The 12,877-nt window shown below is 39.6% G+C and overlaps 1 protein-coding gene across 1 annotated transcript in view; it reads right to left on the reverse strand.

Annotated features, from left to right (window-relative positions):
• Positions 1–678: 678 nt before the first annotated feature.
• The window catches only part of ARMC1 (armadillo repeat containing 1), a 74,638-nt gene continuing 62,439 nt past the window's right edge, over positions 679–12,877 (reverse strand). The window contains exon 7 of the mRNA XM_029591387.1: positions 679–2,863. Coding sequence (XP_029447247.1) covers positions 2,672–2,863 — 192 coding nt within the window. The 3' untranslated portion in view covers positions 679–2,671. The remainder of the gene's footprint in view (positions 2,864–12,877) is intronic.

Here is a 12,877-nt window from a genome sequence, read left to right on the forward strand (position 1 = left end):
AGAGCCTGAGGGCTGATCAATCAGTCAATTACATTCTTTAAAGATAAATCTTCAATCAAATTATTTTTAAAAGCAAGAAAATAGAGAAAAGCTAGAAAGCTATAGTATTTACAAATTTATTGAATTTGCACATTTCCAATGATATTAAATGTTAAACGCATTAGAAGCCAAAAAGCATGTTCAGAATAGGCTGATCATTATTGAACTTCTGATGAATCCAGCAGATTCCAGAATGCAGATTAATGTTTTCTCCTATATTGGCTTCCAAGCAAAGGGTCAGTCTTGGTATCAGAATACATTTTAGTTCACTTGCTCACAAACTCTTGGCATGAATGTACAAATTTATGCAGAAAGAACACCAAAACCAGAAGTTAAAGTATACAGAACATAGACATAACAGATACAATTTTAGTTATAATATATTTTATTATACACAAAATTCAAAAACCATTTACAGATGTCTTAACTGTTCTACAAAGCTGTAATATCAGCATGAATGCACACTCCAAGTCTGAATACACAGAAATGTTTACAACGGTTAGTATCTACTGAACCATAAATACCCAAAGAAGTGTAGTTATTTAATAAATTGATGTGCAATATTGCAAACAAATCTTAACACAGAAAAGTAAACTTTGCATTCATGGCTATACACAGGACCTTTTAAAACATTTAATCATGACATTCTAGACAGCCGTAAGAAGAAAACCTTCTTAGCTTTTTTTTTTTTTCAAAGCAATATATGCTTTTTTTACATGCCTGTTTTTTTTTCAAAATATAACTATTAGAAATTAAGTAAAAACACATACAGAAAACATTTGGTGTACAAATGACCTAAACATCCAAAAATAATATGCTTGAAAAGTGAACTCAAAATTGTTTCAAGCCTTTTGCAACAATATTACACAAACAAGCCAGTGTAATTAATGTAAGGGCCAGCGCGTATTCTCCACTGTCAAAAAGGACAGAAAAGCACCTAAGTGAAATTTATCTTAGCTCCCAAATTGTAACAGCTTTAGCAGCTACAGTTAGTAAAACAAATTAGCTTTATAAATTAAGTTTCATTAGCAGAGAAGCCTCAGTGTTAGAGGAATACTATATAGCTATACCACAAAGGTACAACTGAAGAACTGTAGCAGTGTTTTAATACTAATAACTTTATAGAAATGATAGTCCTTACAATTCTAATTTATATATTTTACTGAGGCTTCCATAACAATTCCGTAACAGCAGTAAAAAGGTGGCCAGACCAACACACCTTTACATCAATGCTATTCCCTAATAATGAGGTAAAACCAGCTGGTGTTTTGAGACTGAAACCCAGTATCTACTGCACTTTCATGAAATGAGATTGGTGGAATAAGGCAACATGGAACCACCACGTTGCAACTGAGGCACAAATTTCAGTCAAAATATGGAAGTTTAAGTTCAAATGATGAGTGGAACTACTGCAGAGACATTAAGATTTTCTTTTCTTGTTCAATTTTAAATAAATATTAGTTTTCCTTATTATTAGTAGACTTTTGCAAAGGGTGAATGACTCATAACTACGGCAAATGAAGGCCACTTAAAGCATACAAAATAGCCTTAACCTGGTAATTGGCCTGGCTAAATAGCAGTAGATAGTAACCAGTAATACAAAAACTGTAAGCAATTCAAGATGGTGGCTAGATGCATTCTTCTACAGCCGCTTACTGTCTGTATGAAATAACTTTCTTCCTAATTAATCTCAATTACCTTTAAATCTCCAAGAATTCCAGTGGTTAAGGGAAGAAAAATAAATATATACCTAGGGGCTTAACTCTTTACTTGCTGGTTTATAAAGCTGCCATAGTGGGAATTCTTACATCTTCTTCCATTGGTTTCAATGGAATACAGACATACTATATAGTGAAATTACAAGCTGACGGCCCTGGTAACTTTGAACAACCCAGGGGGGGGACATGCTCAAAAGATTTAATCCAAGGCCTGGTCTGCAGAGATTCTGTTTTTATTAATGTTCTGCTCCAAGAACATACAAGATAAAATTCTGGTATTGTAAACAGAACTTTAAAAAAAAATTCAAAGTAAATACATTTTGTTCTTGGAAATCATACAGGTTTGAAAACTAAACAAAATAATTTGTAAAATGAACCAAGGCAAAAAAAAAAAATAAAAAAAATTAAATCATCTTGATCCATGCTCATCTAGAGCTAATAATGATTGTTTATCTGCTCATAGGTCCTGAGAAAATGTGAAAAACAGGCTGTCTAATGTGCTCCTGACAATGTCTAAATTAAAGCTCGATGTGTATTTCGATTTATTTTTAACTCTTAAGCTGTTGCAAGGGGCTACAGTTATCCTATATCACATTCATTTGCTAGAAAAGTTGTAAAGTCCTGACAGCATAAGAGTTAATTATGGACCCTTATGGAAAAAAAAAACAAAAAACACTTAAGCAAGTCAATAAAAAATATATGAAAAATAAGGAAGCAATTTCATTTCAGGCCTTAATCATTTAAACAGCCTGACAGGCTAAACATTTGATAAAATGTAAAATGCAGCACAAATGTGTGTGTGATCTAAAAAAATGTTCTGCAATCCTTTATTGCAAATTGCACTGGCAGTTTACCACACCACTGGAAAACTGGCCCCCTTTTGGTTTACACAGTCACTTAACCCCCAGGATTGATCACCAGTAGAAAGACCTTGACAGAAAGTTTGTAGCAGTGCTGAACCAGCTGGTGCCACCCTCCTGGTGGGACCCAACACGGGACATGGCTTTATCTTGTTCCTTTGAAGGGCTTTCATCTTCTGGCAAATAATCGGGCAAATCTGTATTCAGTTCAACCTCCACTGGAGTATCTTGGAAAGGAACCAGTAACTAATAAAACAGAGAGAGCCAAAGTTACAAGAAAACAGGAACAAGTGAAATCTCTTACTCTATCTAGAAACAACTAAATACAAACATAAAATCCATGCTGTGGATCACTGCGGATCTACTTTATTTATAAAATAGTTTTAGAAACTTCCATTAACAGCATTTCTTAATCAAGTTGTTTTTGCTATATACAGTGAGATTAAGTTTAGAAGAACATAAATTTAGCTTGGTTCTTCAAAATGTCAATATGCTTATTTATTGGTTCTATTGCTTCAACTATTCTTAGGTCTCCTTTATTTTTGGCCAATTCCTGCCCCTCTCCACAACCCCCCCCCAAAAAAAAAATCCAATATATTTTGCATTTTAACACTTTTTGGTGGAAAGTATAAATACCATTTTATAAAAGCCAAACGCTATTATTAAAATGCTCCTTTCAAAATCCTTTCTTCCATGGTTTGTCCTCTAACAATGCTTTATATGTATAACAAAGTTGTTTCCCTGTAACTGGTATTCTCCATGGACAGGAAAATAATCAGTCACACAGGTGGATGAAGTCATCTGACAGTGCCAAAAATGAAGCATTCGCTAACTTGAGTTAGAAGCCCTTTCTTCTCATGCATGATTGGCACCACACAGCAGTATACCATAAAGCCTCCTCAGCCATATATCAGAGCTTACATTAAAAAAAAAAAAAATTAACTGCAAAGGAAGATGGTAGCATGTACCTGACTGAATATCCTGCTCTCCATGGAGAACACCAGTTACAGGTAAGCAACTTAGTTTTCTCTAGGAATAATCAGTCGCACAACTGGCGGCTCCCAAGTTAAGGGTTGTCTTGAAGTTCCCCTAGCCATATTCTTTGAAACAGTATACAAATAAAAGTAGTTTGGAGGATGGAGATGAACACAATTTTAAGTATTAAAAAGATTTCTTAGTACAGTCTGACCACATTTATTGTCATGTCAAGAGTCAGTATCTAAGCAGTAATGAGAAGCAAATGTATGGACTGAACGCTATGTAGCCACTCAAATCTCTTCAAGGAAGGCATAAGAACATGCCATGCTGGGTCAGACCAAGGGTCCATCAAGCCCAGCATCCTGTTTCCAACAGAGGCCAATCCAGGCTACAAGTACCTGGCAGAGTCAAGGTAGGCTATAGAAACTGCCATGGTTCTTACCTGTGCTTGAACTGTATCTCGTTTTGCTGTACCTAAGCAGGCTCATCTTTAAACTTCTAAAGATAGGTCTGCTTTGGTACAACAAAAGGATACACAGTCCAAAATCCAATTTGCAATTATATGTTTTGTAACTGCTAGTTCTGATCGGTAGGATCAAGAGAGACAAAAAAAACCAGTTACTACTTACCTGATAATTTCCTTTTCTTTAGGACAGTCAGATGAATCCAGAACAAGTGGGTTATGCAGCTCTACCAGCAGATGGAGACGGAGCAAACTGACATCACACTATATATATATATACTCCTGCAGTGACATCAGCCTGTCAGTATTCTCTTCAAAAGCAATTGTGGACAGACTAGAAAAGTTGATTAAACAGATAATCATTTCAATACTCAGCCAACAGGCAACACTGAGCTGAGACAAGAATGTATTAACACTAGTCTAGGGACTGGACTAATGCTTACCAGTAATTCCTGTAACATGCAGGCACATAGGAGGGCCATAATACAACCAACCATTTAGCAGCCAAGGAAGAAAAGATGAATTCATCTGACTGTCCTAAAGAAAAGGAAATTATCAGGTAAGTAGTAAATTTCTTATTTCTTAGCATCCATTCAGATGAATCCAGAACAAGTGGGATGTACCCAAGCTATTCCTGAATAGGGCGGGAAGCTGCCCGTGGTCCAATCAAAACCACATGTGCAAAGGCTGTGTCCTCCCAGGCTTGTACATCCAGACGATAAGGGAGCCAATTTCACTTTCGCTCATGACACTGCCTGAGCCCTGACCTTACTTTGTAACTGCTTCCCAGCATCAACATATGCAGCTGTAACTATCTCCTTAATCCAGCGAGCTATGGTAGCCCACGAGGCTGATTCTTCCTGCCTAGTACCACCGTGAAGGACAAATAAGCAATCAGTCTTCCACAAAATGCTTCGTAACCTCCAGATACCTGACAATATGTCTCTTGACATCCAAGAGTCATCAGACGAAACTCCTCTACATGTCTCTCTGTCCAGAAATGGCAGGATAGGAAAGAAAGAACAGTGTGCAGCTATACCACCCCTGGAGTCACCTGGAGGAATGGTCCTGGCAAGACAAATTAAGAACTAGCTAGTGTGATATTAAATTGCTTGTGTTGGGAAAAATTTTTTATCTGCTTAAAGTAAAATACATTTTTATTTCTTATTTTTTTTAATTTGTATTTTTTTTTAATTTTTATAAATGTATAGGTTTATGGATTTATTTTAAGAGAGGAAAAGACCTCAGCACTGGTTCAGAATTTAAAATGTTTCATTGAGACAACACCAGTTGTTGCAATCATAGGTCTGAAAAAACATCTCCCTCTTGCCTTAATTTGTTTCTTTATTGTTTGTCTTTAAAATGTGTATATTCATTTATCATGGAAAAATATTTCTCCATCTTCATTTTCTATACAGAAATAGTTGCAGGAATTCCTTTGATCCTTTTAAGCACATCCTTTTAATATCATCATGTTATCTCCACAAGTTAACACAAAGCATCAATATGACCGAAGGAAAACAGTCAAAGTTTTTACTTATTTTGTTGTTTCAAAAATTCTTGGAAAACAGTTCTTATTGACGCAATTCAAACAGCTTCTTCAATGTTTAAAAAAACTCACAACTTTTGTGAAGCACCTAGAAGATGGCTGCTCTGTTGGGTCGAGCTTCTATACTTTAATTCGTGGGGGCCATCTCTTCCAAATAAAATCAAATACTTTCCTCTGCCAACTTTTAAGTATAGCGGAAGAAATAAAAATTGGGTGAGAGGAAAATAGATACAATAGCCTTAGGAGCAAAGACATTTTGACAATCACTATCCTCTCTAACCAGAATAGGGACCTCGCCCCCACCGCTCTATCTACAGAATTCACCAAAGGTATATAATTTAAAGTGAATAAATCCTCATTCTTGGTCCTATATGTATACCTAAATATTTTATGGAAGCCTTCACCCATAGAAATGGGAAGCATTTCTTAATCACAGTCTTCTCATCAGCCACTAAATTAATATTGAGAAACTCAGACTTTTGAAAGTTAACCTTAAAGCCAGAAACTCTGCTAAAGGTTTTTAGCTCATCTTCCACTGCAATCAGGGAGGTCCTCGGATTTGTTAAAGTAAATAAAATATCATCTGTGAAAAGAGACAATTTAAAGTGATTAGACCCCAGCTTTACACCCGTAATGAGAGGAGTATTCCGAATTCTAAAGGCAAAGGGTTCTAAATAAAGAGCAAATAAAGGGGACAGTGGGCATTCCTGCCTTGTCCCCCAGCTGATCAAGGATTCCTTCCCATATTCTCCATTGACCTTTGCCCGCAGTGAGTCATAGTCCTAAATAAAAAAAGCTAACATACAAGATCAAACGCCTTTTCAGCATCGAATGAAAGCAGCGCAGAGGGGATTTGCTCCTTATGGACCCACCATATCAGGTCAATAATCTTCCTAACATTATCAGCAGCCATGTGCTGGGGCACAAATCCCACTTGGACTAAATGGACCAATTGTGGTAAGTATTTATTTAATCGCATGACCAACATTCACACCAGGATTTTAAGATCTAAATTTATGAGTGAGATAGGTCTAACACACCCTCACAGGAATGGGTCACTTCCAGGCTTTGAGATCACAGTTATAACTGCTACATTGGATTGTGTCAGAATAGCGTCCCTTGTCGAATACTATTTAATAAAAAAAATAAAAATAAATCAAAGGTTCCGCCAAAATCATGGAGAATTTTTTTTTTTTTTTTTTTTTTTTTTATAATAAGCACTTGATAAGCCATCCAGGCCCGGTGCTTTACCAAGCTTAAGAAGTTTAAAGGTTTGAACTTTCTTTATAGTAATAGGAGCATCCAGCAATTGTTGTTGATTGGCAGAAAGAAAAGGCAGCACCACCGTCTGGAGATAAATTGCAATATCACTATCCGTTATAGAATAATCTTTGCTCTGGAGTGTGGCAAAAAAACTCCATGAAGCATGCTTTTATCTCGGCAGCTTCCGTATGGAATTCCCCTCTTGGATCCTTAATTTTTGATACAATGATCTGAGGAATTCAGTGTTTCAGTTGCCGAGCTAAGAAGCAGCCATCTTTATCGCTGCCTTCATAATGTGCTTGTTTAGCTAGATCCAGGGTGTGAACTAAGGGTTATCATTTAATCTGCCCAATTCGGCTCTGGCCAGTTGTACTGTTATAAACACGCTGGGACTGTGTACACATATGTTGCTGTGAGAAGTGTGAAATTGAATTTAATAAGGCTACACGTTCTCTTTCTCTGGTTCTATTACAAGCTACGGCTCTTGAAATAAAAAGACCCCTTACAACTGCTTTAGAGCATTCCCATATGACCCCCAGAAATAGAATAGCCTGAGAGTTTAACTGAAAGTACTCCTTTAAGTGAACCTCAATTGATGAGACAAAAGCAGTATCTGAGAAGGGATTTGTTTAGTCGCCACTGCCTTGACCTGCGATCTGCTACCGGGTGACTAACGTCAAGTCCTATTGAAGCATGGTCGGACCAGGTAATTGAACCAAGGTCCGCTACCCCAATTCTGGGTAGCAGGGTCCTATCTAGTAAAAAAAAATATATTCGAGAATAGGACGCATGTGGTGCAGAGTTAAAAAGTATACGACTGGGAAGTTGGTGCAAAGTGACAACAAGCATCCATAAGGCCCCTGTCCTCCATAAGGGATAACAAAATCTTTCTTGGGCCGGGCAAGTTTAGAGTATGTTTGTTAGAGCTATCTAAATCGTGCTTAAGTGTGGTGTTAAAATTACCCCCTAAAATAATAAACCCCTCACCATGGAGATTAAGGAGATTGTGAATTTGTAAAAAGAAATGAGACTGACCTTAGCTGGGTGCGTACAAGGAAATAAAGGTAAAGATATCCCCACTAAAACGTAGCTTCACAAGTACATATCTACCTCCCGGGTCTGAAACCTGTAACAGCAAGTCATGCACTCACCAGGCAGAGATAAGAATGCCCATACCGGCATATTTTGCATTTTTCCCACTGGCAGTAAAAATTTATAGAGTAATCCCTAAAATTTAATAAATGTTTGTGGCACTTGCGAAGATACATTTCTGAATAAAGGCAACTGTAGCTTTTTGTGCTTATAAGCTGCTTATGTAAGAGATACTGTTTCCCGAAGATGTTGAGGCCCTTAACATTCATGGATAAGATGCGGATCGAATTGGGTATAAGTATTTAGCAAAGAGAATAACGCCATTGAAGATTGGGAAATATAACTGAGGCTTTCTTCTTAGTATATTTATGTCTTCAAAGTTCTTAACCCCGACAATTGCTAAATCCCACTCACAGGAAAAGAGTAACCCCCCCCCCCCCCCCCCCCAAGATATCCATCCCCCTTCTCTTTTTCGTTTGCCACTTCCACTTGCAAACCCTCTCCATGAATGGGGTGCCCCGTGAAGGAAGATCTGTCCCCAACCCCAATCCCCCCAAGTAAATGATTGCGTATTATCATAAGCTGGAATATAAGAAATAACTGCAAACCCTTCATGCAGGTCCCATCAGACATAGTAAATTCAACTGTCACGATTAATATCTTCAGCTTACAAGTCCTCAAGGCACACTGTTTTGGGATACCACTCCAAACCCTTGCTGAGAGCAGACCCAAAAGCATTACATTTTAGAAGTATTACAGCTACAATCAGCCTTGGTCAGAAAGTTGTGCTCCTGAGTTATCTTGCCTGCGCAGTCTGTGCCTCCCTTGTCCTGCTCGCTGCCATTCTAGGGTCAGATCCACCGCCACCGATTGTGAAGAAGGCAACAACAAAGGTTACCATCAAGACCTGCTTGTTTGAAGGCTTCGGCTGCTTCTTCTAAGTTCTTAATGTGGTATAAAGTTCCCTTAAACTACAATATCAGGGTGAAGGGAAACATCCATCGATATTTAGTATTAGCGGCACAAAGGGCTCCAGTTACCTCCCTCAAATCGTAGAGTTTTTGCAGCGTACTTGGCACAAGGTCACTGTAAATAGACACTTCTTGACCTTTCCACGACCAGCAGTGTTTTTCTTTTGCAGCACTCAGAATAGCTTCTTTTTGTTGGAAGCTGTGTAGATTAATCGCTATGTCCCTGGGCTTGTTGTCCTTGCAAGGGCCTAAGGCCCTGTGCACCCGCTCAATTTTAATAGTAAGATTCGTCTGCAATACTTCTCCATCGGGGTTGCTCTTGTTAGTCAGGATATATTTGCAAAGCTCCACTGCCACTTCGGTACAATTTTGGAAATCCGATGTTTCAGGTATCCCGCGGATCTATTTTCAAGGTCGAGTTTGTCGGCCAGGGTATCAATCTCTGCCATTAAAGTCTTAAGCTGGCCTGCTAGAACAGACAGCGTCGCGGCATGATTCTCCACTCTCGAGTCCATATTATCTACTCAATGTCCCAGGGAGACCAAGTCTTTTTTAATCTCTGTTATTGAGGCTAATAATTCAGATATATGTTGCCTCATACCAGATCGTAGTTCGCTGAACCATTCCCTTAGTTCTGCTCGGGAAGGTAAATCGGCTAGCTCTGGAGTGTGATCCAATGCAACAGGGGAAGCTGGTAACTAGGCTTGCATAGCTTGCTCACTCGGGCCTTCAGTCCCCGAATTGCCCTGCTCACCGATTCCAGTAGCTAATTCTGGCAGTAATTTGCTAAAAGCAAATTGTTTTAGATCTGCAGTTCTTTTTCTAGTAGCCATCGGGAGCTTCCAAGTTGTCGGTGTCTAAGTTCGCCAAGGGAACATAAGAAATTGCCATACTGGGTCAGACCAAGGGTCCATCAAGCCCAGCATCCTGTTTCCAACAGTGGCCAAACCAGGCAACAAGAACCTGGCAAGTACCCAAACACTAAGAAGATCCCATGCTACTGATGCCAGTAATAGCAGAGGTCGTTCCCTAAGTCAACTTGATTAATAGCAGTTAATAGACTTCTCCAAGAATTTATCCAAACCTTTTTTAAACCCAACTACACTAACTGCACTAACCACATCCTCTGGCAACAAATTCCAGAGCTTAATTGTGCGTTGAGTGAAAAAGAATTTTCTCTGATTACATAGAAACAAACATACATAGAAATGACAGCAGAAAAAAGACCAAATGGCCTATCCAGTCTGTCCAGCAAGCTCTCACACTTATTTTCCCATACTTATCTGTTTCACTGACCACCAAGTTCAGGGCCCTTATTGGTACTGTTTGATTCAAATTTCCTGCCACCCCCTGCCTTTGATGCAGAGAGTAATATTGGAGTTGCATCAAAGGTGAATCATAAGGCTTAATGGCTAAGAGTAGTAACCGCCACATCAAGTAAGTTACCCTGATGCTTGTTTACCCAGACTGCACAGATCAATGCCTTGTTGGATGTTGTCTGAATGTAAATCCTCTCTTCCACATTTCCCCTGCCTTTGAAGCAGAGAGCAACGCTGTATATGCATTCAAAGTGAAGTATCATGCTTAATTGATTTAGGGTAGTAACTGCCACAATAAGCATGCTACCCCCATGCTTATTTGTTTACCCAGAGTGTGTAATTCAGTCCTTGTTGGTTGTTGTCTGAATGCAAATCCTCTTTTCCACATTTCCCCTTGCCGTTGAAGCAGAGAGCAATGTTGCATTAACCGTGTGAAGGCTTATTGAGTAAGGGTAGTAATCACCAGGTAGTAGCCACTATTCCAGCAAGCCACCCTCATGGCTCTTTCTCTTCATTTCCATCCTCTAGCCTATATGGATCCATAGTGTTTATAAATTGCCCTAGGTCACAGGGAGCGGCAATGGGGTTTGTAGCTTACTGCTTTAACCATTAGGCTACTCCTTTTATAAAATTGTTTAAATCTTCATTGAATCTTGCTAGCATCATGGATAAAGCTACCACCTATATCACATATTTATCTAATCTAAGTTCTAAATTTAAGAGCCAAAATCTTGGACGCCATGCTGCAGCGCACATAGGGGCAGTTTTTCAAAGGGTTATGCGTGTAAGATACACCCCCGAAAAGCTGCCCCTGCCTGCACTGAGCCTATCTTGCATAGGCTCGTTGGCGCGCACAAGCCCCAGGACGCGCATATGTCCCGGGGCGTGGCCTAAGCCTCCAGGTACAGCGGCCATTTGACATTGTGCCCAGGATTGCGGGCCGGCCATCGACCGGTGTGCGTAAGTTACACCTGCCTCCAGGCAGGCGTAACTTCTTCAAAGGTAACGGGGGGGGGGGTTCTAGGTAGGGCTGGGGGAAGGGAGGAGAAGGTGCAGGGGGGGGGGAGAATGGAGGCAAGCTGCGCGGCTCGGCGCACGCAAGTTGCACAATTGTGCACCCCCTTGCGCACACCGACCCTGGATTTTATAACATGCACGCGCATGTAATAAAAAAATTGGGCGTAGATTTGTTCCGCCGGGTTGCGCGAACAAATTTGCGCCCACACATTATGTTTTAATTGTTTTAAAACTTATTTTAAATGTTTTAAAACTTATTATGGGGCAGTTTTAAAACTGCCCCATAATAAGTTTATTTGGTTAACTACATCTGATAATTAACAGAGTCTAGACATAGGACTTAAATTTCTTCCTTTCTTTTCCAATTTGTCCAAGATTTTCTTAGATCCTGTAACTTTATGCTACCCTTCCAGCTCATTAAACAAATTTAACAGCGCACTGATCACCCCTTCTTTTTTCCTTCTAGAAGCCCATGCTATTAATATACTTATTATCACTGCCTTTAAACAATCCCAAATACTGTAAGGCAGTCCTTCGTCTGTATTGAAAACTTCTAAATACTCCTGAATTTCCGCCTTGGGGATAAATACCTCCAATACTTGAATGTAATCCACTTTGAAGTGTTGAAAAGCGGAATATAAATTTAAATAGAAGGAATTATTCAACCTCTGGCTTCTACGGTGGAGCCCCTATAATTTTACATATATGGGAGCATGCTCTGACCAAATCACGCCTTCTATGTCAGCTGCTAAAGTTTCCCCATTAGTGACATATCCACCAGAAGCAAGTCTGTCCCATAAGGATTAGAATAAAAAGGTATAGTCCCTAGGAGTGAGATTCAAAATATGCCAAATGTCAGAAATATCACAGCTTTCAATTTCCTTCTTAGTTTCCTACCCCAGTTGAATTGTCAAAATTAGGTTTAACTGTCAATTTACAATTTCTACCCCTCCCTCCCAAACTAATAATTCCTTAGTAAAAGGTACAAGTTGTCTATAGTCTGTTTGAAGAAAGTTCCTTGATCCCAATTTGGTGCATATATATTTGGAATGGTAACCATCACTCCTTCAAGTTAACATTCAAAATCTACTGCCCACGCACCATCCCTCTTAACATTTAACACAGTAACCCTACCCCACAGCATTTAATTTTGTATACAATTACAAGCCAGAGCAATCTGAGTAAGAGACCTTCCAGCAGCAACGAGAAGCGGCAGAGCAGCTTAGACCCGACAAATCCAATCCTTGCTAACAAAGTCAGTCAGCAAATGGGCAACCTAAATACCCGGATGTTGAGACATCACTCGAGGGAGATGCCCCCGAGGTTCACGCCAATGTTGGAATAAAGACACGGGTAGCGCACGCGCGCACCCTAGGAAGCCCTCAGGTGAATCATGGCGGAAAGCTTTGCCATAGCCGTTCCAGGGACACCGGAGAGAGCGGCAAATAGATGCGGCGCTTGCCATTTTCCCGAAGCTGGTGGAGAAAGCGAATATTGAGGTGAGGCATGTGGGACGAAGCCGTCTGAGTCCAACGGACCAACACTTCTGCTCCAGAAGGGATGCCATCTCCAGCCACAGGTGAACCGATGGGGTAAAGCTGAACCTGG

This window comes from Rhinatrema bivittatum, chromosome 2, assembly GCF_901001135.1.
Source record: "Rhinatrema bivittatum chromosome 2, aRhiBiv1.1, whole genome shotgun sequence".
NCBI lineage: Eukaryota > Metazoa > Chordata > Amphibia > Gymnophiona > Rhinatrematidae > Rhinatrema > Rhinatrema bivittatum.